The sequence below is a fragment of the Microchirus variegatus genome (genome assembly GCF_963457635.1).
Source record: "Microchirus variegatus genome assembly, chromosome: 5".
Lineage (NCBI taxonomy): Eukaryota > Metazoa > Chordata > Actinopteri > Pleuronectiformes > Soleidae > Microchirus > Microchirus variegatus.
This window is the reverse complement of record NC_139806.1, coordinates 8,518,132-8,543,440: the sequence shown is the minus strand read 5'-3', so window position 1 is coordinate 8,543,440 and position 25,309 is coordinate 8,518,132. Positions and strand designations below refer to the sequence as shown.

At 43.7% G+C, this 25,309-nt stretch overlaps 1 protein-coding gene across 1 annotated transcript in view; it reads right to left on the bottom strand.

Moving 5' to 3' along the window:
• Positions 1-24,361, bottom strand: part of rnf220a (ring finger protein 220a) — a gene marked incomplete at both ends in the record, with an annotated part of 150,624 nt that extends 126,263 nt beyond the window's left edge. Inside the window, one exon of the mRNA XM_083888936.1 lies at positions 23,710-24,361. Coding sequence (XP_083745062.1) covers positions 23,710-24,361 — 652 coding nt within the window. The remainder of the gene's footprint in view (positions 1-23,709) is intronic.
• Between the last annotated feature and the right edge of the window lie 948 nt (positions 24,362-25,309).

The window sequence follows — 25,309 nt, the reverse complement described above, 5'->3', positions numbered from 1 at the left end:
CGTTGAGTGGACAGTGTGTGTGTGTGTGTGTGGGGGGGGGGGTCAGTAATGTGAAAGAGGGGTGGCTAATGGAAGCTGAATGCCACCACCCAGTAGGCCGTGAAATCAGAAACCCTTGCCAACAAGACAGCCACCCGCACACCAGTCGTTGCTCAGTGTGTGTGTGTGTGTGTGTGTGGCAGAGCTTGTCGAGGGAATGCGCAGTCATGCAAAGCATCACCCAGCTCCTCCTCCTCCTCCTCCTCCTCCTCCTGCTGCTATCTCCTGTTGCTCCCCATCCTCCTTTTCTCCTGCTCTCCGTGTCCGTCCTGCAGGTGTCTGTCTTTATCAGTGCCTCAACAAGCGTATCTTAAAAAATGGTGTTTCATCGTATATCTCACTCTAACGTCTGTAGTCGGTGCTTGAGACTAAAATAGAAAGGAAAATCAATAACTGACCACACGTAATACTAATTTAATGTCAATTTTTCTTTACTTTGCGTTCCCCCATCCATTGTTTTCCAAAGGAAGAAAAGAGTTTTGAAACTTTCCCTCCTCCTCTCTCCGTCCTCTCTTTTCTCCTTCAACAAACTCTCCTCTTCCCTTGGTGTCTCTTGGTTAGCGAGCCTGATTACCATGCTGCCGGTGACTTTTCCCCCTCTTGTCTCACTCTCACTCTTTCTAAAGGGGACTTAATAAAATTCTGAGTCTGGTCTGAGTCACTGTGTGTGTGTGTGTGTGTGTGTGTGTGTGTGTGTGTGTGTGTATGTGTACGTGTCTGTGTGTGTGTGTGCGCGTGAGTGTGTGTGCGTGAGTGTGTGTGTGAATAAAAGAGAGCAAGAGAAAGAGAGCGAAAGACTTTCCCCTTGTTTTGTTTCTCTCTTTCTCCATAGCGTACTTAATAAAATCTGGGCCCTCTGAGGCTGTGTGACAAAAGCATCGCACATATCCCTCTCTCATTCTCACACACACGCACACGCACACACACACACACACACACACACACACACACACACACACACACACACACACACACACACACACACACACACACACACACACAGGCCCTTAATTTCCATTAAAGAGGAAGAACGCAGAGCTTTCACAAACTAGCGTCTGGGTCTGCAGTTCATTCTCACTCCAATTTGCCAAAGTACATAGTTTTATACATATTTACATATTAATATATAATATATATAATACATATTTTCGCCATTTAATGCATATTTTACCCTTTTTTTTGTAGCGGATTAGCAAAAAAAATAACAAGTTTAAAAACTAACATTATCACCACGATGGAGGCACATATTGTAAATATGCACAGGACATCATTTTATCTAATGAGAATTTGTCATTTTCTATTTTCTACGACATCACCCACTTATTTAAATTAAAAGTCTTCTTAATTAGTTAAAAAAAAAAAAAAAGTGAGAGTCAGAGTTGTGCATATATTAGAAGTGTTACTTTTGAATGACTGCTTCTGGAGCTCATGACTCATTATGCATGCACAGGAGGAAAAAGGAGATTTGGAGGGGCGGGGGTGTCATGTATTGGCACTTGTCAGACATGTTTCTCAGACTCGGCAGAAAAGAAGAAAAATGTTTACTCTGTACCTCTGTAATCATCGAGGGGGTTGAGGGAGTCGTCTGTAATGACCCGGTATGGGCTTTCTTCCTGTTGGAAGACTAATGGCTCTGGTTTTAATGAAACTCTTTTTCTTTCTCGCGATGAGAAATTAATTAAAGATAGAGAGGGAGAAGGAGGATATTAAAAGTTTAAGTGGGGCTAAGTAATTAATTGCCCACTCAGAAAGCATTTGACAAAGATAAACTCGCCCAAATTAAGATTTCTTTCTGCTTATATACTGTCCGTGCCAGTACATCACACGCACAAAAAAAACAAAACAAGAGGAGACAGAAGAGTCAAGAATGATGGACACGAAGGATGAGAGTGAAGGAAATCAGTAAGAACCAAAGAGCAGAAACGACAAGTGGAACCAAACTTCTGGGTAAGAAAGAATGAAAGGAATGAGAATAGAAGGATATAAAACATAAATACAGATATGGAGGACAGAGTCATCAACAATCTCACCTTCCTCCTCCTCCTCCCTTCCATCCTCTCATTCTCCCCTCACTGCTAAATTATTCAGGGCCACTTCTGCAGCACGCTTGATTAACTTTTCATTTCTGCAAATTACCATTCGGAAATGCGCCACGCTACTGAATCACATAACCACTACAAGCTACAAGACTGTTTACCTGCTGTTACACAGAGGGAGAGAGAGAGAGAGAGAGAGAGAGAGAGAGAGAGAGAGAGGGAGAGCGAGAGGTATGCAAAGAGAAACAAAGGCAGCATAAATGATTGCATTATACCTTAATCATTTCTTTGTATTGTTGTGATCATCGTATATAGCGTGAGCTGCTTTGTCAACACGGATAATTCTTTGACAGCGCTGCACGGTGAAGCATCATTCAATTTAACTGCAAATTACACACACACACACACACAGAAAGACACATACACACACGAAGAGAGAGAAAGTGCAACATGGAAAGATAAATAGATGTAAAGAGAGAGTGCGAGGCAGAGGCGACGGCTGCTGTTCCAGTCTCTAATCTACTGTACATACATAGTGATGTACTCTGATTGCACAAACAGTCAATAGGTCCCATTAGGAAGAGCAATGAGAGGGAGGCCAAACATTTCACACTGAGTTAAACCACTATTACTGTGCATTGTAGTCACTTTTCAACCGAGTGAGATCGTCGAGTGCCAGAGATGTCCGCCGAGACTGAGGGGAACGTCTTTAATGCACAGAGCGAGAGTGAGAGGTCGACTTGTTTGCGAAACTGCAGCAGCAGATCAGGTTCAACGTATCGTCAGTTTCATGCTAACGCAAGAACAAAAACGGGTCAAAAAGTTTTCTTTCTGGGGTTAAAGTGAGGGACGTGAGAGCTGCAGAGTGTCAACACTATATCTACACACACACAGTCAAACTTTACAGTAACACCTAGAGTAAATCTGCTCTTTAAGATAATGCTTAACCCTGTAAAGCCCAAACCATTAAATAATTGACAGAAAATTCCAATTCTTTTTTTTTTTTTTTTTTTTCCCATATAGGGGTTTTTAATTTGTATCATATTTGCTACAGCGGGTCAAAAGGCTCAAAGATTCTTTTTTTTCTTGAACAAAAAATACACAAACAAATCCAACAAATCAAACAAAAACAATGCAGCAATAGAACTGGCACGGTGAACGTCTGGAAGACGTAACATTTCAGTTACTTTTTACTTATTTTTACGGTTCACAACCTTTTTATTTTGAGTGATGGTCGGCTTGAAAACAGTTGCTCAGACAAAGATGCACTCTGCATTTCTCACAGTACACATGGGGAAAGTGGCCTACGCAGTGTTTGAATCTCTGTCGGGTTTCCCATAATTGTATACGTCGGGTTTGTCGAGGAAAAAATTGTCACACTGCTCATGTGGTGCGCTCAAAAACGAATGTATCACATATGATACGTTTGGCCTATTTTTCTTCACATACACTCCCTCAGCTCCCTAACTACAGTATTTTCCAAAGTGAGCAGGTGGTCTATGCTGGCACTTCACTCCGTCTTTCCGTCATAACGGCGACTCAATAAAATAAAAACACAACACAAACAAAAGCTGTTTTTTTAAATAAATGCTACCACAAACAGCAGGGCAGGGCGTCCAGCATGTTCCTAACAGCACATCATGACTATGATCAGCGTCTTGAGAGGATCCTCCGGGGGCGACACAAGCAGCAGTTAGGGAGATGACGGTGGTTATAGGATGGAGAACGTGGGAGCGGGTCGACATTATCAACTCCCACGCACGCGTTGTTGTTGTTTTTCAGGAGAGTGTTGTGTTGTGATTAGGGAAGGGCCAGGTCTCCTCAGGGTGAGGACTACGACCGTGCGGCTAATGCGTATGTTCAAATGCGTGTAGCCCAACGGTGCGGCGGGTTACAATATCCGGCTCAACCTGATAGAAATTTACCAGGAAACTTCACTTATTATTAGACAGCCACTCTTCCTTTATACTTGTGCCTCGTTAGCGCTAATATCGTCTCACACGGGGAGATTTATGATCGGACATGTGTACAGACGGCTAATCAGCAACCGACCACAAAGAGCCCCTCTGTGGTTAGAAGATAAAGACACACACACACACACACACACACACACACACACATGCATGCACACACCTGTAGCTTGCAGATAAGCACTCGCCTGTGATGATACAGAAACAACAGGTTCTGATTTACTACTTTGGATAACTGCAACAAAATGCCTGATTATGCTTCCTTCACTGTGACCGTGTGTGTGTGTGTGTGTGTGTGTGTGTGTGTGTGTGTGTGTGTGTGTGTGTGTGTGTGTGTGTGTGTGTGTGTGTGTTGGAGTTACAGGCTGCTTTGATTTGCGAGCTCTCTCTGATGAAAGCGATCCTTCACCGGGGCGGCTCCGGGGGGCTCGCGTCAGCCGCAATCATACGCGGCTGCATCCGCGCGCACTGTGAGCGCGGCACGTAAAAGGTTTGCGTCGTTAGATTTACAGCCCGCGTCCACCGCGGTGAAACGTGCAACACGGTTTCTTCCTGTAGCGACTGACAATGGACGGTGGATTAACGGTCTCTGTGTCTCCCTCCCTCTCCCTCTCCCTCTCTTTCTCTGGCCCACTGTTTCTCTCTGCTTGTTAAAACCCAACTCCTAATTGGTGCTTGTGGAAACCCGGTGATATACTATCAGCTATCTTTCTCACACGCGCTGAAGAAAGGGAAGACATTTATTTTGGCGGTCTTTGGTCCGGCTCTTTTGTCTTCGGTGTCGCCTGGACAGTGTCCGATTCCTTATCTGCTCGACTCTGCCGCTCACACTCTTCTTTGTTAGCCATTTAGCCAAAATTGCTCTCTTTTTTCCCTCTTATCTGCTCATCTGTTGCTGTGTTTAATTAGTTAATGTTGAGGACAGCGTCCAAACACAGCAGAGGAGAGTCAACAATTTCTTTACTTAGCCAACTTTTGCATCATCATACTAATCATTAATAGGCCAAATTAATTAATTTAACAGTGTATCATGGGTCATGTTTGTGGGATAAATGGGATAAAAAAAATATGACCACATTTTTATTTGTATATAGGGCAACAAGTCAGGATTGTGCGGGAAATCCTGACTTTAAAGCAGCTGCCATTGAAATATGTGACATGGCAATAGTTTCATTTTATTTCGATCAGAAGCTACGTCTACTCTGCTGGTGAAGAAAGCCAGGACATGAACTTTGGTAGAGGAGAAAACGTCTAATGTATCAGTCCTAGGATCTCACATTCAGTGAAAGAGAAACCGGACCCCCACGTAAACACAGATATATATAACAGAAGTGTAAAAAAAAACTAACTTTGAATTTTGAAATAACAGAAAAGTTCCCACACACTGGAGTGTGCTGCCAACAGAGACAGGAAGTCCTTAAAGTCTCACATGTCTCGTATGCACTGAAGCCTGGACATTTTACCTTTTAATGCTGTATATGTGAACACAAACGTCCACACGAGTCAGGCCTCCAGAGATTCTCCTGCCAGCTCCTTATTATGAGAAAGCAGCAGGAGAAGTGTGAGTGTCCTCCTCACCTGGATCACCTGGAGATTCTGCCGCCTGCTTTGCGAACGACTCTCACCTGCATCTGTGTTTGTCATATAGCGCGAACGGCAAACGGGTCTCCGGGACGCCAAATCTCTGGACATTAATGTCTGAAAATAGCTTCAATAGATCAGAATGACATATGTGAAAGTCTCTGGCACCAAGCACCGTGCAGAGACCTTGAGGGACATCTGTTTGCAGATGATTCACTTCTCAGCATCAGTGATATTATTATTATTATTATTATTATTATTATTATTATTATTATAACTGGCGTCAAAAAAACTAATCACTTTTATATCACTCTCCTTCCTGCCTGTGTTTTACATGTTAGCGGCGTCTCTCCCTCTCCCTTTGCCCTGCTCCTCTTCTCTCGCTCTGTGCTGAGGCCATAGATCTCTCTAACAGGCACTATCTGCAGCCCTAAGCCCTAATGAGGCATCATAAGGCGAACAGTTTGCAGCAGCACCACGCTCCTCTTTTATTTGCCAAACCATATCTCTTCCTCTCTCACCCAGCCCCCCCCCCCCCTTCTCCTGATTGCCCTCTCCTCGTCTCTCAATTGCTCTATCAGTCTGCCCTGCTCACCATATCTCTCCCTCTCTGTCTCCTTTTTTCCTCCCATTCCCTTGCCCTCTCTCCCTCTCTCTTGCGCTTTGCCGCCATTGTGTGTGTTTTATCTCTCTTCTCATTCACCCGTTGAGCTCCTCCCCCCCCCCCCCCCGCTCCCCTCTCTCGCTGTCGGGAGTGGTTTGAATCATATCTGGCCGTCTACATATGCTAAAGCCTGTGTAATTACAGCAGCTCTTAAATAAAGACACGCTCCTAAAGCTGTCAGCTGGAATCACAGCCAAACAAGGCAGGAGGGGCCTCCCAGCAGCAACAAAGCTGTCATAGATAGCTATGGATTTATCACCGGCAACAATGAGGAAGAGAGGGAGGGAGAGAGAGAAGGGGAAAAAAAAGATATTTCACATAATGTGTCAGAGTTACGGGTCTGCGTCTCTCTATCGCCGCGGCGCACGAGCCAATACATTAAAGATACATACGACGCAACTGTTAATGTGATTCCTTATTAGGATACAGCGCTATTTAACGCCCATTCAGTTATTATGCAAAAAAAAAAAGAATATGATGGTGAGGTGCAGATATTTATAGTTGTTATATGTTGTTGTTTTTCCTTCTCTGAACTATTTCTCAGATAATAAACTTGACATCATTAAGTTCAGTCGCTCACGGCAGAGTGAGCACACACTGCTGATTAATTAAAAAAGACACCTTTGCACCAGTGGTGATACAGTGATGTGAAATGTTGGTCCTGTGGTATGGGATGGATGGATGGATGGATGGATGGATGGACGGAGGAGAAGTTTTTGCGGCTCTGTAAATACAGCGTTAACATTAATTTTCACGCTAAAAAAACAAAACAAAAGTTGAGCTCGGTGTAAAAAACCGCAAACAAATCTGATCCATTTTGTAATTTGGCCGTTGAAGATCCTCGGGCAGATGTTGCCAGAGTCTTAAAAAAAAGTCCAGTGCGTAAAAATTAATCTTCCCTCCCTTTACCAAGTGTGTAAGAGAGCTACTGCGGCCTTCATAATCCTAAATGGACGTAGACGTTCTTTAACAACTCTCTGTGCCATTTCCTTCTTCTTCTTTGTTAGTTTATGAACATATCTTTTATTTTAATTCAATTATACACACTTACACTACCGTTCAAAAGTTTGGGGTCACTTAGAAGTGTCATCATTTTTGAAGGAAAAGCACTTTTTTTTCAATTAATATAACATTAAATTAATCATAAATACACTCTATACATTGTTAATGTGGTAAACGACTATTCTAGCTGCAAACGTCTGGTTTTTAATGGAATATGTACATAGGTGTATAGAGGCCCATTTCCATGGTTCTTATGGTACATTGTGTTTGCTAATCGTGTTAGAAGACTATTGGATGATTAGAAAACCCTTGTGCAATGATGTTAGCACAGCTAAAAACAGTTTTGCTGGTTCTTTGACCAAAGCAAAGTTTTCAAATCATTATTTCCAATCTTGTCAATGTCTTTACTATATTTTCTATTCATTTTGCAACTCTTTTGATGAATAAAAGTGCAACTTTTAATGGAAAACACAACAAAAAATGTATAGGTGACCCCAAACTTTTGAACGGTAGTGTATGTACGATATTCTATTTCTACTAATAAACACCTCCTGATCCGGTATTTCTGAGATGACAGACGGCTAAAAATAAAACCCGTCTGCCTCCGAAGAACCACGTCTTTAAATGAACTTCCATGTGAAGTTAAGACGTCAAATAAGAAATAAGGGAGGGAGAGAAAAAAAGCTGAGCATCAGGACAATTTATCGCGATGAAATACTGCCCCACTTGAGCCAATTCCTTGGCAGCGCTCTCCGAAAACACTGTATGCATGATCCATCTCGAGCCATTATGACAGCTCTTTAAAACAACAGCCTCCGTCCTGTGAAAGAATTCCCTCACTGCCAAACAAAGACGTCTATTCAGGCCCCACACGTCTCCGTGACCGCGGCCTCTGCCCGTCTTGTCCGAATGGAACAGCTTAGGTCAATATGATCCGTGCTTTTTGGGGATGAATTTCAGTCCGTCTCTGAACCCGCATTGACTAAATGAGAGATCCATGTGCTGTTTTTCTCCTCCACCTCCACCTTTATTTCCCCCTGAACCACATCTGCTCCTCCTCTTCTCCCCTTTTATGTCCACCTCACAACTTTTCACAACAATTCCAAAACTACATCCATGACTTTTTTCTGAATCGATATCTTCATCCCCACCTTTGCCGCTCGCCCGTCTTTGTTGTCTCTTTATCCTCCCACTCCTTTTCCTGCTCTTCATCCTCCTCCTCATTCTCCCTCCCTTATTCCATTGCCCCCTCTCTGTCTTGACTTCTGTAATTCATCAGCGCAAGCAGCAGTACAGATTGATCAGCCTCTAAAGGCAGTGCTGTGTGTGCTGCTGATGTAGCAGTAACCTCTGCTGAATAGTGAGCAGTGTGTGTGTGTGTGTGTGTGTGTGTGTGTGTGACACCGGAGGGGAAAGTGGAGAGGACATTTTTTAAAATGTATTAATCGTTGTGGTAACGGGATGAGAGAGGCTGAGACAGGCCCGTCTTTTGAGAGAGCGAGCATATGTGACACAAACACACACACTCACATGTCTACACACACACACACACACACACACAAAGCTGCATTCTAATATCCCAAGGGTTCAAGGCAAGTGCTTCACACTCTTGTATCAGCCAACACACACTCGCACGCAAGCACGCACACACTCATGCACACACGCACGCACGGCTAAGACACGATCCTCACTCTCACGCCACCTATGGGGAAATATAAAGCAATTTATCACTAATCACTACACTCCCTAACTTTGTATTCGCCTGGATTTCCGAGGATGAATAGCTTTCCGCAGCAATTTCTTCAGTTATTTCTGAAATAAAATAATAATAAAAAATGCATTTGGTTGTTGTTTGTGTGTCTTGAAACTGTTTGTTATCCACACTCCATCCCATAAGTCGTGGGTTTGAGTAATAAAAGACACTTTTTTAGTCCTTCCTTTTTCCCCCTCATCTACTTAGCATTCGAGCAGCAACTAAGAAAATGTTAAAAAACGCTGATCAGTGTTTGTCAAACCTTGAAATGACGATGTTCTCCAACGCCTTGTTTTGTCCACAGCCCAAAATGATTCAGTTTGAATGATTTCTTTGTGATGTGGAGCAAAGAAACGAAGAAAATATTCACATTTAAGAAGCTAAAACAATCAGAAACCTTGTTTTAATCATGAAAATCCGATTAATCGATGATCAAAACAGTTGACGGTTAATTGCATCAGCTCTACTTAGCATTCTATGCCTGATGCATTGTGTTTTACATGGAGGAATAAAGGAAAGGAGGAATATTAACCGTATCAAATTCAGGCCTTTCCCCCCGTCGCACTAAACCGATTTTCCGCAATTTCAAGGGGAGAATTCACAAAATAAAGCTGAGATAATTTGAAATTCCTTTCCATTAACTCGCAGAAAAAAACCCAGCTTTGGCTCGTGTGTGGTCGTCTTCTTCAAAAGAGGAGAGGTGGAGGAGAAGAGGAGAAGAGGGAAGGAGGCAAGTGGAGGAGAGGTGACAAGTCGACGGGGACAGACAGGAATGAATAATTTATCAACACTTCTGATGGACAGATTAGGGGAAAAAATGAAGAGAGATGGAGCGAGAGAGAGAGAGAGAGAGAGAGGAGGGGGGGGGCAGAGGAAGTGAGATTGAAAGCAGAGGAAGGGGAGGAATAAAATGACAAACGGGAAAGAGAAAGAATGGAAGAAAGCAAGTGAAGGGTGGAGGGGCCACACACTGGAGCTCTTTGATCCTAACACAAACCCCTCTCACCCTGACACCACCATGCCATCTGTGGCCCGCACTGTGTGTGTGTGTGTGTGTGTGTGTGTGTGAGAGACACACAGAGAGTGACAAAGGGACATGGAGGCAGAGGCAGAATCATGTACATTATTGCGTCTTTTGGTCAAATCTGAGCTTATTCATTCTCGTCTCGCCTTGAAGGCCTTTTGCACATCGACAGCAGCGGGACGGCAAACTTAAAAAGTCACTTTCGATAGAACCCGGACTATTTGCACGAGCTGACACGATTGAGCGGATAAAATGATGAGATCTAGGTGTGGGAAAAAAAGGTGTCGTCAAAGTCAAGGTCACGTCAACAACCGTCAGTTGTCAGTAAAGTTTAACGCTAGGTTACAGACAAAGTCGTGTTTGTTGTGCGATATTATCAGCGTCACACTAAAGTCGGGCCTTGTTTAAATGTCACAATTAGCAGTCTGACCGCTTATTGATGTATGTGACACCTCACCATGTAATGGGAATTATGAACACAGTGATGACAGGATAGAGGTGCCCTCAGGTGCTGCCGTGCATTAATTATGCACACACACACACACACTCTGTCTTTTCATGGTATATCTGTCCTGTTAGCACCTGTGTCTCACACACACACACACATGACCATCGTCTCCACCTGCTTTGACTTTCACATGTTCTTTTTGTCCTCTCGTTTTCTCTTTCTCTCTCCGTGGTCGGCCCCGTTGGCTGCACCTGCCTTTCATTATTGTAGCCAGCACTTTTCAGCTTATACCACTGACCGTGTGTGTGTGTGTGTGTGTGTGTGTGTGTGTGTGTGTGTGTGTGTGTGTGTGTGTGTGTGTGTGTGTGTGTGTGTGTGTGTGTGTGTGTCAGCAGGAGCAGGGTCGGCGTGCAGCCCCACTGACATTGACACTGTAGACAATGACCCCACCGTGTCAGAGTCTTTACCTCCCTCCTCCTCCTCCACCACACAAACCGCCATAACTGGTTTCCCCCACGGTGAGCAGCCATTACCAGAGACCTCAGACTGTGCTGCCAGGTCCACAGCAGGTCATCAGACGTGTGACCTCACAGTGACTACACATACACTCTCATATATATATATATATATATATATATATATATATATACTAACGCTCAAATGTTTGTGGTCACCTACAGTTTTTTTGTGTTTTCCATTAAAAGTCACACTTTTATTCATCAAAAGAGTTGCAAAATGTATAGAAAATATAGTCAAGACATTGACAAAATTAGAAATAATGATTTATATTCAAAATAATCATTTTTGTCCTTTCGTCAAAGAACCAGCAAAACTGTTTTCAGCTGTGCTAACATCATTGCACAAGGGTTTTCAAGGGTTTTCTAATCATCCAATAACCTTCTAACGCCATTAGCAAACACAATGTACCATTAGAACAGTGGAAATGGGCCTCTATACACCTATGTACATATTCCATCTTTTCTTTGAGTAAAACTTTACTGATTTGTTCTTGACCACATAGAAGCCACCGTGACATCATCATCATCCACTGGTCGTTTGAAGCCTTGAAGTTTTTTTGGGGCGATTTGGTCAGCGACCATCTTGGTTTGTTTGAATACAGAGGAGATCTTTTTTAGACGAGAGGGAGGAGCTTCACTGGGAGCATTAATTGCTTGTCGGTAACAACATCGCCACATTCCATCGATGTGGAATTAATACGTCTTTGAACGAGGGTCATCTATTTGGTTCTAAATTAGACCTCAGTTTAATAAATGGACATTGTGCTGTATTGAAGAAGTAAATATTTTAAGACATTATAGGCCTCTCCTCTATCATTTTAAATACAAATGAGTTGAGATTGTATGACGACAAACCCCCTGAATTGTGTCATATCATTTCCAACAAACTGGCAGCAACACAAAAGTTTGAAATCTAAGAAGGAAAGAAACATATTTTAGTTTCCCTCCTGCAGCAGCAGTGTTGTGTGACGTGAAGCCACAGTCTAAGTCACTAACTGTAATGGACCAACCCTGAAGTCACTTCACAGTCTCGGCCGATTCTCTTATTATCACCATCTTCAGTATGATTTGGGAGCTTGATTCTAATCTTCCCACCACTGGCCTTTAGGTCCTGACCCAGTCACTGTGCGACGGTCGCTCTGACGGTCACATGAAAGCACACACAGGGTCCCTAACAGACAAACCGAGCCCCCGACTGGCCACGTCCCATAGGTCATTAGGCTTCTTCCTGGAAAACAAGGCAAGCGCTAACAAGTGCACAGTGAGGTTTAGTGTCCAGATGAGAGAAAAGCTCGTCCCTGTGGCTGGCTCGGTTTGTGCGTTTTTTTCGCTCGCTGATGCTTTTATTTTCTCTCTCGCTGTCTCTTCTAAGTGTGTATCACAAACACACACACACACAGAGCAAGAAAGTTAAAAGCCCCAAAGAACAACAAAACTAAGTCGAGCTGTGTGTCAGATCTGTGTCGCTGCCTGTCGGAAATAATCTATTTGGTTCGCTCTCGAACATGAACGCGGTTCGCGTTCAATTGATTATACAATCAAATATATTTTATTTTGCTTAACAATGCTGGTGGAACAAGGCTGTCTGTGTATGAAGGAAGCCAGGAGAAATGATCAGGCTGTGTTAAGCACTTGTGCACACACACACACACACACACACACACACACACACACACACACACACACACACACACACACACACACACACACACACACACACACACACACACACACACACACACACACACACACACACACACACACACACACACACACACACACACACACACACACACACCTCCCCTGCTGGGTGTAGAGGAGAATCAATATGTCTTTGAATGAGGGTCAGAAGGGTTGTCTGCCCAGGGAGAGCTGACAGATTTGCTCTCTTTTACTCTGCTAAGCTCCTGCCTGCTTCTAACACCCCCTGTCACACACGCACACACACACACACACACACACACACACACACACACACACACACACACACACACACACACACACACACACACACACACACACACACACACACACACACACACACACACACACACACACACACACACACACACACACACACACACACACACACACACACTTACAGATGGAGACCACACAAACATGTAGATGGGAAAACACACTCACACATACAAAGATGTGACGCTTCACCAGGAGGAGGCCAGAATTCCCAGCATTTTGCCACAGGGATGTAATATTAGACATTGCACGTCGAAATGAACCCTGCTGCGCCCCCCGTGCCCCCCCCCACCCCCCGAAACACCAACTGTGTGTGTGTGTGAGACAGAGTGGTGATGGCAGGAGGAGCCAACGTGGCCCTATCAACGCGGTCGGTAAGTGTCAGAACACACAAAGTCACACGAAAAAGGAGGGGAAAATGGAGTGAAATGTTACCAAAATGGATACACACAATTAAACTGACACACATACACACACACACTGAGCAGCAGATTAGCCCCCTGCTCTTGACTTTTACCGGTCATCATAACAAACTGCTCCCACTATTCCCCACCACCACCACCACCTGACTCCATATCGCCTCAAATTGGACAAAAACATAAGCTACACACAATCATTCAAGACAGACGACAACACGTAGAGATTAAAGTGAGCGATAACAGAAAGATCAGCTGGACGTACGTTAAACTAACCAAAAACTAAAAAGATGTATTTTATATTTAAGGTTTCTAATTTAAGAAAAAACTATCAAATTCTAAGCAGTTTTAGACATTTTTTTATGACGATATGAGGAGGTTCAATAGTTCAATAATCACCACAGGGCTACAGTACACTGGATATCCCCAGCCACAGTTCTAATATTACCAGTTTTAATAGATTTTATGATATGGATTACAGAAATGGATTGTGAAATTATATAAATAATAATAATAATCATAAAAATAATCTTGAAAGGTTTCTTAAAACAATATAATTAAATAAAATACTGCTTTTTCTTTTGGTTCTATAAATTATTTCCTATTCTTTCACCGGAAAACACACATTTGCATGCATATGTGTGTGTGTGTGTGTAATCTCTGTGTGTACATGAGCGTACGTATGTATATCCCATGTGGTTCACGTGCCAGCGCAGCAATTAGTAATCACTCATGGAGCTAATGACATCAATCAATGAGCTTTTAAAAGCAGCAATTTTATAATTACAACCATCAATGGTCACACGTGGAAGTCACACCGTGCTCCACTATACTGCACTACCTCACTCTCTGCAGTCCTCTGTGTATACAACTATACATGTACGTTTTCTAATTTCTAATTTGTCAGTGTATTCTGAACAAGAGTCTGTGATAATACGTACCAGAGAAGGTTTAAGGTGTAAAAAAAGGGGAAAAGACGGAGGAAGAGTGACAAAACAAATAAAAAAAATATGGGATATAATTGTGTTTACTATCAAACAAGTGAAGTGAGATGTGATCGCAGGAAATCTGAAGTGAAACACCAGGGAATGAGAGAAGAGTTGTATTTAGTTTTACTCACTTCCTACTTCTTTTTCTCTTTTTTTGTGCCACATTTGTTGTTCTATTTTTTCACGTAGCAGCTTACGTTACATTCCTCTGACTTAACTTACACTTACGTTATATTTGTCACTTGTTACCTCTTCATTTTTCCCTTTTTATGATCGAACTTATCTTTAATTTACATTCACATGCAAGTACTCGCCTTTTTTTTTTTTGTCCATGGTGTCACCTTTTGTGACGTCATGTTTACGAGTTTGTTTGTGTGTCTCACTGGGCATCCCTGTCACGCACATTTGCAGGTGTGCGTTTGTGTGTGTTTTTTTATGTCCTGCTTTTGTCTGCAGACAAAAAAAAACCAGAGCGCGGCTAATATTAGCTGATGCTAAGAGAACAATAGTGGTGTTTTTAATGTGTGATCACATACGACTATAATGTCTCCACAATAAAGTCCAGCAGGAGTCTCTGCGCTGTTGCCTCCAATATCAGATTATTATTGTCTTTTGTGACCTTGACCCTCGTATCACTTTTACTCAGTGGAAATGAAGTGCCTGCTGTCAACTGCAGGATCTGAATATGAGCTAACCTGCACATCATATATAGGTGCACAAGCAGATGTGTGCGTCCGCTACTTGTGCATGTGTGTGTGTGTGTGTGTGTGTGTGTGTGTGTGTGTGTGTGTGTGTGTGTGTGTGTGTGTGTGTGTGTGTGTGTGTGTGTGTGTGTGTGCTCCCGTGTGGTGCAGATGCACAATTACCAGGCAGGCACGAATCGATAGGTGCCTGCTGACAGATGGATTAGCACGGTAAACAGATGATACACACACCGCTAAATTATTCATCCCCTGAACAGTGGGCTGGGTTTCCACATACACCCGGTGACGGGGGGGAGGCAGGGATGAAGGGAAGGAGGGAGAGGAGTGTGAATAAGGGTGGATGAAGAGGAAACTTGTGTCTCCCTGTGTGTGTGTGTGTGTGTGTGTCCATTAAATGTGTGATTCTTTCTTTCTTTGTGACCTGAAACAAAAGTCATCACATGAATTCCAACCTGTGATTTCCTTTTTTTTTTAGTGCAGTGCATGAGCCTCAGCTCTGCTCAGGGACTCACGAGGGAAAACAAAACACACACTGACACATTTCACATCCTTCTAATGCCTTTCAGATATGCAGCCGCAGCACGGGGTCAACGTGAAGTGCCTCGGAAGACGCTCGAGATACCGAACACGCGCCCGTGCGCAAACATGGACACACTCTTCTTTCTCTATGCGCGTCTCTTTTTTTTTTTTCAGCCTGAAGTGCAGGCAAATCCGTGACCGTGGACTGTTTATGCCTTTAACGCAGCAAATGGCATGACTGCGATTTCACGTTTGCGGGTAAATGTGAACATGTCGTCGGAGGGATACGCACTGTTATGTTTGACGCTGAAGCACCTTTACCAAATATAAGACAGGGATTTGTTTCTTTGTGGGTTGGTGGGTCGCTGTAATAGAGCAGGTGAACAGTATTTATTCAATGATTTTTACATGAAAAAGGGGGGATATGGTAAGAAAACAGGACACAGATTTATGTGAGACCTTTAGGTCTGTGCAGCTACCACAGTGCACTATTGAATGGTATAGATTCTGGTGGATGCAAATCATAGGAGTATGTGCACACACGCACTGGCATGCATATAAAACACCCCCCGTTATTGATTTATTTCACCTTTCTTGGGGGACTTTTGCAGCAGATTCTCTGCCCTGGCCGTCTCATCTCTAGTGGCCAAAAACTTTAAAAAACAAAGATGGGTGAAAAACGAAGCTGAGAAGGATTAAAAATAGTTTGAACATCCTTATTCCTTTTTTTTTTTAAATAACATCTTTCACTTCATCAAAAGATACAGGTGTAGTTTTGGTTATTAAAAACATAAACGCGCGAGGCGTCCGAGGAGTCAGAAAAGTCCGGCTCATGCAGCTTTGTCGAGCGACGGAGCGTCATGAACAGCTAATGGTCTCGAACCGGTGACACGCATCCCCCCCCCCCTCACCACACACAGATACGCAAACCGTTTCGCTTGCATCATGGCCACCATCAGCAGCAACCAATGAGATTTGATGAATAATTCAATATTAAAGAAGGTGTGACCAGGACCGAGGGGGGGGGGGGGGGGGTGTTGCTGCCAAGCAAGTGGTCTTCTCTTGGAAAAGAGCCCAGTGTGTGTGTGTGTGTGTGTGTGTGTGTGTGTGTGTGTGTGTGTGTGTGTGTGTGTGTGTGTGTGTGTGTGTGTGTGTGTGTGTGTGTGAAAGTGACAAAAGCAGAGGGTGGGTGGGGGTCTGTCACACTAGACTGCATCCACAAACTGGCTACAGATTAGATTACTGAGGAGAAGGAGAAGGAGAAGGAGAGGAGAGGAGAGGTAAAGGAAGGCTGCAGAGTTAAGAATCTTTTTTAAATCCGGACTTTCCGCCGTCTTTCACTCTCTTCACCAAAAGCACATTCACTCATTTGGTGAATCATGTGTGTGGTGTTTGCAGTGTTTGAGGTTAAACAATCTGAGCATCTGCAACAACTGTAACACAAAAACAGACAAGTGCAGGTTTAAGTGCAGGTCTAGTGTGTGTGTGTGTGTGTGTGTGTGTGTTGCCAGGTGTGCTGAAGTTGCACGCGGCTCAGTGGAGTTTTAACGCTGCATTTTTATTGGCCGACGCTGACATCACCAAGGGAACAAAAGTGGAATTCCGAAAAACCTGGACACAACGGACCCGACTCTGTGTGTGTGTGTGAAGGAAAGAAAAAGGGGCTGCTTGCGTTTGTTTGTACTAATACTTCACAGCAATTTGTCAGGGTGTTAGCAATGGAAGTCATTTATTTAAGTTCTTTAAGCATCCTTCTTCGTCACTTGCAGCAGTGTGATGTCACAGGGATTAGCAGGCGCGTTCACTCATTCACGAGTAAAATCATATTTTCACGAGAATGGATGAAATGGGACGAAATCACATTTCAGGCTGCAGACATTTTTTTTGCAGGGCGTCACATGAGGGAATCCTCTCATCTCAGATCATCCTCCTCTCCCTTCATTTGATGTACAGCAGCTCCTGTGGCTCATTTGTGAGAGCTATCTGCCACACACACACACACACACACACACACACACACTGATCTGTGTCCAAATGGAGTGGCTGGACTGACAAAAGGCTCGACAGGAAGCGACTAATCCTTGATCTGCGCTGCATTGCAACAATGGCCACAAGATTCACACCGAGTGACACACACTCTCTCTCACACACACACACACACACACACACACACACACACACACACACACACACACACACACACACACACACTGCTACTTGCTTCCAGTTACCACCCAGTGTGAGACCAAAGGAGGGCAAAAGCAAAGACTCAAAGAAACACCACACAGAAGGAGAACGTAAATTTCCATTTACAGTTTCATCAAATGACTAAATCAACTAATATGCATTGAACGCCGATAGTCGCACGATAAAGCGATGACATTCGCTACCAATAAGGCAATGTACGTGCAGAATATTGATGGATCAGATAAATGGAGAGTGGAGTATTGACAGGAAAACACACGGCACACACTCCTCACCCTGGGGGAACTGCCAGAAGGGCAGAGGGGGCACACACTGGGGGGTAAACAAAGCCACCACAAGTAGCACAGTCACTGATATGTGTGTGTGTGTGCGTGTGTGTGTCTGTGTGTGTGTGTGTGTGGCACACAGTGGAGACTGACAGGGAGGCAACATGAGAGGGACAAGCCTTTTAACATCTGGCTAAGCACTGACAGGAAGACACACACACACACACCCGCACACACACACACACGGGAAGGCGGACGAGTCCCAGTCCTAATTATTAGAACACTCTTACTTAACTTAACCCGGCCACCAGACCGTGACAGGCAGAGATGGAGGTGGTGGTGGGAGGGGAGAGGAGGGAGGAGGGAGGTGAAGGAGGACGGGGGGAGGGATGAGCGTTTCAGTATCCTTGGATTTTTTTTTTTGATTTTTTTTTTAAACCTCTCAAATGCCGGATATAATAAAAAAAAAATTAAAAATTAAAAAAGACATACACACATATATAAAAATGTGGTCTGGTTGGCAGGTGGTCTATATGAAGTAAAGGGTTGAAATCCCACAGTTTCCAAAGCCTTTAGTTTGACACCACAGCTGTCCTTGTCCCAGTATAAAAGCCAGTATAGGCGATTTTCCGGTTTACCTATGACGTCATAGACAAAAACAACAAAAAAAATCCTATTTTTCTTATGGTTCCTATAGTTTTCCTTACAAATGTTTGAGGAGGGAGGAGCGCACAAATTAACTTCTATATGTACACCATGATGTCATGAGCATAAATGTTCACACCGTTGTCACCGGGGTCAAAGTCTGACGCTGGGAATTTGGAGAATTCGATTTAGCAAAAGTGTGTTGGTCTGTTCTCTCAGGATCACCGCCGTCCGTAACTCGCAAACTATTTTTTACCCTGCTTATTTTTCCTTTCGTTTGACGTATTTATTTATTTATTCTCTCTGCCTGCGATGTGTGCTACTCGGCCCCCGAGAAAGAAACAACACACGCATGACATTTTGCTCGAGAAGAAAAAGAAAGAAGATAAAGATAAACAAAGTATAAAGACGAGTACAAAAGAGTAGAAGAAAGGCGGCCGGAGGCCTCTGGCTGTGTGTTTTTACAGCTGTGGCTGATGCACTCAGTTAAACATTCAAACTGCTAACGCTGTGTGTCCAAAGACGCACGCTGTATCAGCGCCGTGTTGAACTAAAAGCCTCCGAAAGTGAGGTCTGTAAATGTGGACATTATGACCGTGTACCTGTCTGTGATGCACTCTCTGAAGAATTCCCCCCCGCTTTTATTTCAGCGCTACAGATGGGATCTGCATTTCGGCTCATCATCCTCCCTCTTCCCTTCCCTCATTCCTTCCCACAAACCTTTTTTTTTTATTATTTGCTTTCATCCTTTCTTTTATCTCACCCCCCCTTTTTTTCCCCCATCTGTATACTGTACATTCCTTCCATAGTCTTTCTTTTCCTGCCAAGGATTCCCTTTTTTTTTTATTGTTTGTCTTCAAAATCCAATCCAACTTTATTTATAACGCACTTTTAAAACAACAAAGAGCTGAAACAAAGTGCTGTACATCAGCGATAAATATACGTGTGACCTAATAAACCTGAGAACAAACAATAAAACCATAAAAATGACTTATTTTTAATATTGTACTTTTTTGTAAGAAAGAAAGAAAGTATGTCAGCCTTGTAAATGTGGAGACCACAGTGAATGAAAGCAAACTTACTACACAACGTAAACACACTGTGCTGTCACACACTGAGGTTGGTCGGTGCGCACACACACACACACACACACACACACACACACACACACACACACACACACACACACACACACACACACACACACACACACACACACACACACACACACACACACACACACACACACACACACACACACACACAAACGCTCAAGTCGCTCCAAAACATCAAATCCCCTCTACAAACAAACCAAAGTGCAGCTCGAGGGCGGATTGTTTCATTTGTCAACATTCCCATTAATTCCACTCACACATTTCATTCTCTCTCTGATTGTACGCACAAGAAAAAAACACCCTTACAGTGTGAATGCAGTTAATGGTAATAGCTTTGGCGATAATATGACACGCGTATAAGTTCTCTTAAAGGCATGATGGGGCCTTTATGCACAGGTTTAGCGGCTGACAGGTTAGCAGGTTTCGTTAACAGCCGACGTGCCTGTCGCTGCCACGCAGGGATTTGAGAGGCTTTAGCAGAGAGGAGGTGGAGGAGGAGGAGGAGGAGGAGGAGGAGGCCGCTGCTGCCTGGAGTGACAGGCAGTAAGTTTGACAGAATTCAGCACCAGGGAAGTTTGGGTTATAGGGTTTTTTTTTTTTTTTTTTTTTTTTTAATGTTGTCTTATATCGACTTTTCCACCATCACATAGGGGATTAACCTTTTTGACAAGTGATTGGATAAATTCCAGGTGTAAGTGGATACGGGGAAAGTCAAAGTGTGGAGGATCTGTGTCACATTTCGCTGACATTTTTTTGCAGCGAGTTCAAGAGCGATGTGATAAACTGTCCATCACGTGGATTAATTGCATTCTGTGTAGAAAGTACAACTGTTTTCAGGAGTTAAAGATCAACTGGCATTAAGTGAAAAAGACAGTGGGAATTGTATTGTTATTCATTTCTCAAAACTATCTAAAATTATGCACACGGGTTCGGCTTTGAGACGCGACATCGTGACCAGTTCTGTGCGAGTCATTTAGAAGAGATATACGAGGAGGTTCTACAGGCAGCTATAAAGCGGGTCCATATAAATAATATCAACATACAGTAGATAAGGCGCCTTTGTTAACGACACAGTTCAAAGTTCATAAGCAGGGCTAATATCTACCGTGATAGATATGCTGCTCCTAATAACTCCAAGTGCACGGTCTAAAGAAGCAATGCATTCATCTGTAACACATAACGTAGTCGCTTTAGATCACATACATGTGCAAAAATATGTAAGATTTTATGAAAGAATCTGTGTTGACACTGTTTGATCCAAAAGGTCATTAAAAACGTCTTTACTGTGAGGCTGCTACTGTATGTGTGAAGCAGCACAAAGACTGCCAGTTAACCAGTGTGTGTGTGTGTGTGTGTGTGTGTGTGTGAAGCAGTGAGAGCGCTGTCCTCATGGGACTGTACCAAAGTGTTGTTTGTTCTTTACGCCTCCAGTGGACAGCCAGAACCGGTGAAGGAGAACCCATAATTCTTCTCAGTAAGCAGTGCCTCTCTGCACATCCAATTGCATTAGAAGCCTATGGTCGAGGTGGAGGCTACTTGTGCAAAGATTTAACCTGATTAGATACAGATTCAGCTGTTCCAAAAGACAGCACAGGAGCCTCTCCCCCACCCACCCCCCGTACCCATTTACTCTCCTATTCCTGGTCTTGGTCCTGCTGCTGCTTATGAATGTGTGGTGTTAGGGTGTACTCACATAATATGGCACACATATACACACTCCATACATCTCGAATAGTTTCAACTACCACGATTAAAAGTTCAAAATGTGAAATGCATGCTCTACAGAGTTTGTCCATTCAGGCTTCCGTAGAAACATGGAGATGGTGGCCTCCATAGAGCAAGAGCCTTTTCTAAAGTTCAAAAAAACCTAATAATTTCGATTATATATACACTTTTTAAACACACTAGTGCATTCAACTTCTATGTCTTGCCTATAATTACATGTTACAGACTGAACCTTTAATAACTCCTCTTGATTGACCGTGATCTAGTCCTTTTTCAGCTGTATTTTGGTAAATTTTTAGTCGGTCGACTGGGAAAATATCGGTTAAAGCAGAATCACCGCGTCATGACGTTATCATTATTGTTCCCAAGTCGTCCTGCTATTCCCATCTCGACTCTGGAGCTTGCATCCGAACCAGTATCTGTGCTTTTTTCTAAACACGAGACATTAAAAAATGCACATGAAACGAAACGGGTCTGGATTTGAAGTTAAATCAGCAGCATTTCCTGTTCCACAGCAGAGTTCCAAGTCTTTCTTTTTTCCTTTTCTTGCTTTGTTCTTCGTCCCTTTTCCTCTCTCTTTGATATCTTTCTTCCTCTTTCTTATCCCCCCCCCCCACACACACACACCAGCCAGCCACTGGGTGGGTGTCATTTTCCCAATTCCATCCCTCTCTTTCTCACCCTCTCTGCCTCTCCTGCGGTGGTCTTTTTATCGGATCAGTCTCAGGTCGTCGCCTCTGTCTCTCATGTGTTCCATCAAGTAAGCATCACTCGCACACACACACACACACACACTCAAAGATGATGATGGAAATATATAAATGTCTATATATACACAGACTGAAATTCTTTAAAAAAAAAAACTAATAAGACTTGTGTTTCTGTGTCTCCATGTCTGCAAATCTCCAAAGTTGTCGCCGACATCCAACGGGTTCTTGTTGACATGTGGAGGAGATGTTTGTGTGTTTTTGTTTGAGTATTTGTGCACATGCTTGTGTGTTTGTGCTTGGCTCCATCACAGCTCCTCCCCCTCCCCTCCTCCCCCTCTCTCTCACTCTCTCACACACGAACGCTGTGCCAAGGTTTTGGTATGTGGGTAAATCTATTGGCAACGGGGCTGCCAGCGTAGAGCTATGATGAATGCTGATGGCAGAGAGCATGGCCGGTCTCTGAACCGTCATTCACACACACACACACACACACACACACACAAACACTAATCACATTCCCAGCGCGTGAAGGCCAAATGGCATCTTTCCACTGGCGAATGTTAATGTGACCAGCGGAGCTTGTGGGCTTGTGAAACAAGGATGGGGAGATCCAGGGGAAATGATGACAAGAGAACATACTAGATGGGATTGTTTACTGGTGTGTGTAGTGCTTGCTGCGTGGAAATATGCATCCTTTTTTTTTTACAAATTGCAGCTTTGGTTGTACTTTGTTTTTTAATTTGAGAGAGAGGCTGAATTTGATTTGTTTTTATGCATAAGTCGTGTTTACAAATGTAATTATCACACTTGCCGGTCCAAAAAGGAAATATGGTGGTTTAAGTTTTGTTGAGCTGTGAAACCACAACGCTGGTGTGTGTGTTTTTGTTTTTTTGAAGTGGATCCACTGATTAGTGCAAACTTTAACAGGAGAAAAAGGATCACACCCTTGTGGACAACGTCCACACATGCGATGTGTGGACGTTGTTTCAATGTCTATAAAAGACTGATATTGAGGCTGATTTGTATCTGAACTTTGGGAAACTTTCACAACAACAACAATCACGTGTTGACTGACCAAAACACACTTCATGGTCATATTCATCACTGATTTAACTTCATTGAACCTTTAAAGCAGAGATCTCGAAATATCAAGGTGTTTGGTATTAGGAGCTTGATATTGTTACACTTTTATTTTGAAATTCTGTTAAATATAGGCACTAATATTGTTATTGTGATATCATTTTAAGACCATATCACCGAGCCCCTACATTTCACACTTGACCTGACCCTGACTGACCAGACTAGATGCTCAAGAAATGCTCCTATGATTTGTCGTCATCAAACATAGTTCATTGAGGTTATAGTGTGAGTGCGTTAAAGAACTATCATAAATTACTACTTACAGCGTTCGATGCGATCCTCTGGGCTGGAGGACGTCTCTCTATCAGACAGGAGGCCCGACACGGCGAAGATCTTTTTCCCGCTGTCCTCCACCGCCTTCAGCGCGCTGCTGGGTGAACCTCCGGGAGGAATCTGACCACCTCCGAAGTCGTACTCTTTCCCCTCTGCATCGGAATACCGCAGGTGAGGTGAAGCGTCTGGGTCCAGGCAGCCTTTGAGGCGCTTGGCTGGGGTGAAAGCAGACTGATAGCCGCCCGGTACGCCGTCGCGATCGTCCTGAGGCGAGGCGAAAGGTCTGAAGGCGCCGACGCCGCTGTGATTCAGCATGCTGATCGGTGAGCAGTCCAGGTTCGGTGGCGCAAACTGATGGTGGAGATGGAGGAGAGATGGAGGGAAGTCTCTGTTGGGGAATCCCGGCGGCACCGCACCTTGACGGTGGTACATCGACGCGAACGTGTAAGAGCCATTGTTGAATGGCAAATGGACGTCTTTTTCTACAGAAACTGGGACGCCAAAGGGACGCTGCTGGCAGGGAATCGAAGCATCGCGGGAGGCTTCGGCTGTGGAGGCCAGGACCATGAGGGCCGGGGAGGCCAGGGGATTGGGCAAGTAGGAGGAGCTCTCCATTTTGAAGGCTGCCCTGTGAAGGTCCATGTCTGCACAAAAGAACGACGTGGTGAGAGATTTGGGAGGAAAAGGAGGAGATGATTCCTCCTGAGTGAAATTGGAGACAATGTCCAAGACCTTTGGAAAGGGTCAGAGGAAGTGAGGGAATCTGGTCTGAGAGTTCAGTATTTGGGTTTTTGGAGAAAGGGGCTCAGAAAAGAGCCTTTCATAGGAAACAAGAGTATTCTTGAGGAAATTACAGAGTGTCCGTCAATGTCACTTCAGCTTAACTTGTATTCAGTTCATTCTCTTCAGTGGAACTAAAGAGAGTTAATCTGTCGCCAGTCAAATTCACTCCAAATCATTCCAAGCCAGGTAAAGAGCCACTGGGTTTGTCCTGTCCTTTAAAGACGTCACACTTTGGCCCAGTTCCTATTGATAAATATAATTAACTTTCAAGTTGAGGTTTTTCCTCCAGGGGGAATAGAGATAAAGGCCTCCCTTTTGAAGAGTTGGTGTTGCAGAAGCAGAAGGGTCCGGAGAGGCTGGACATCAAAGCTGGTTCCTCATCGTCATGTGGTCTCCAAACTGAGGGGACATAAAACAACAAATCATTAGATTTCAATTCAGTTTCAGAGCTGCGTCACAAGTTCTACCACGTAAACCACCCTCTCTCTCTATGACGGCAGCTTTCAGAGAAAGGAGAACTATTTCCTCTTCCATCTGTATGCCCAGGACAGGAGTGGAGCTTAAAGGAAATATTTTAGGAAAGAAGCAAAGAGTTTAAGTCGAATTCTTTGGGGGACAGACTGTTCTTAGGCGGACAGTGTTGTTAAAGCCACAAACTCGAAATCTCCCGGGGAACAAGTGTCACTGTTGATAAAATCCTGTAAATCCCTGTCCTTTGACAAAAAGCCAATAACTGTTGCAAACTTTTTTATTCCTCCTCTTCTCTTAAAACAATCTGTTTCCAAATCATTACCTTTTCATCTCGAC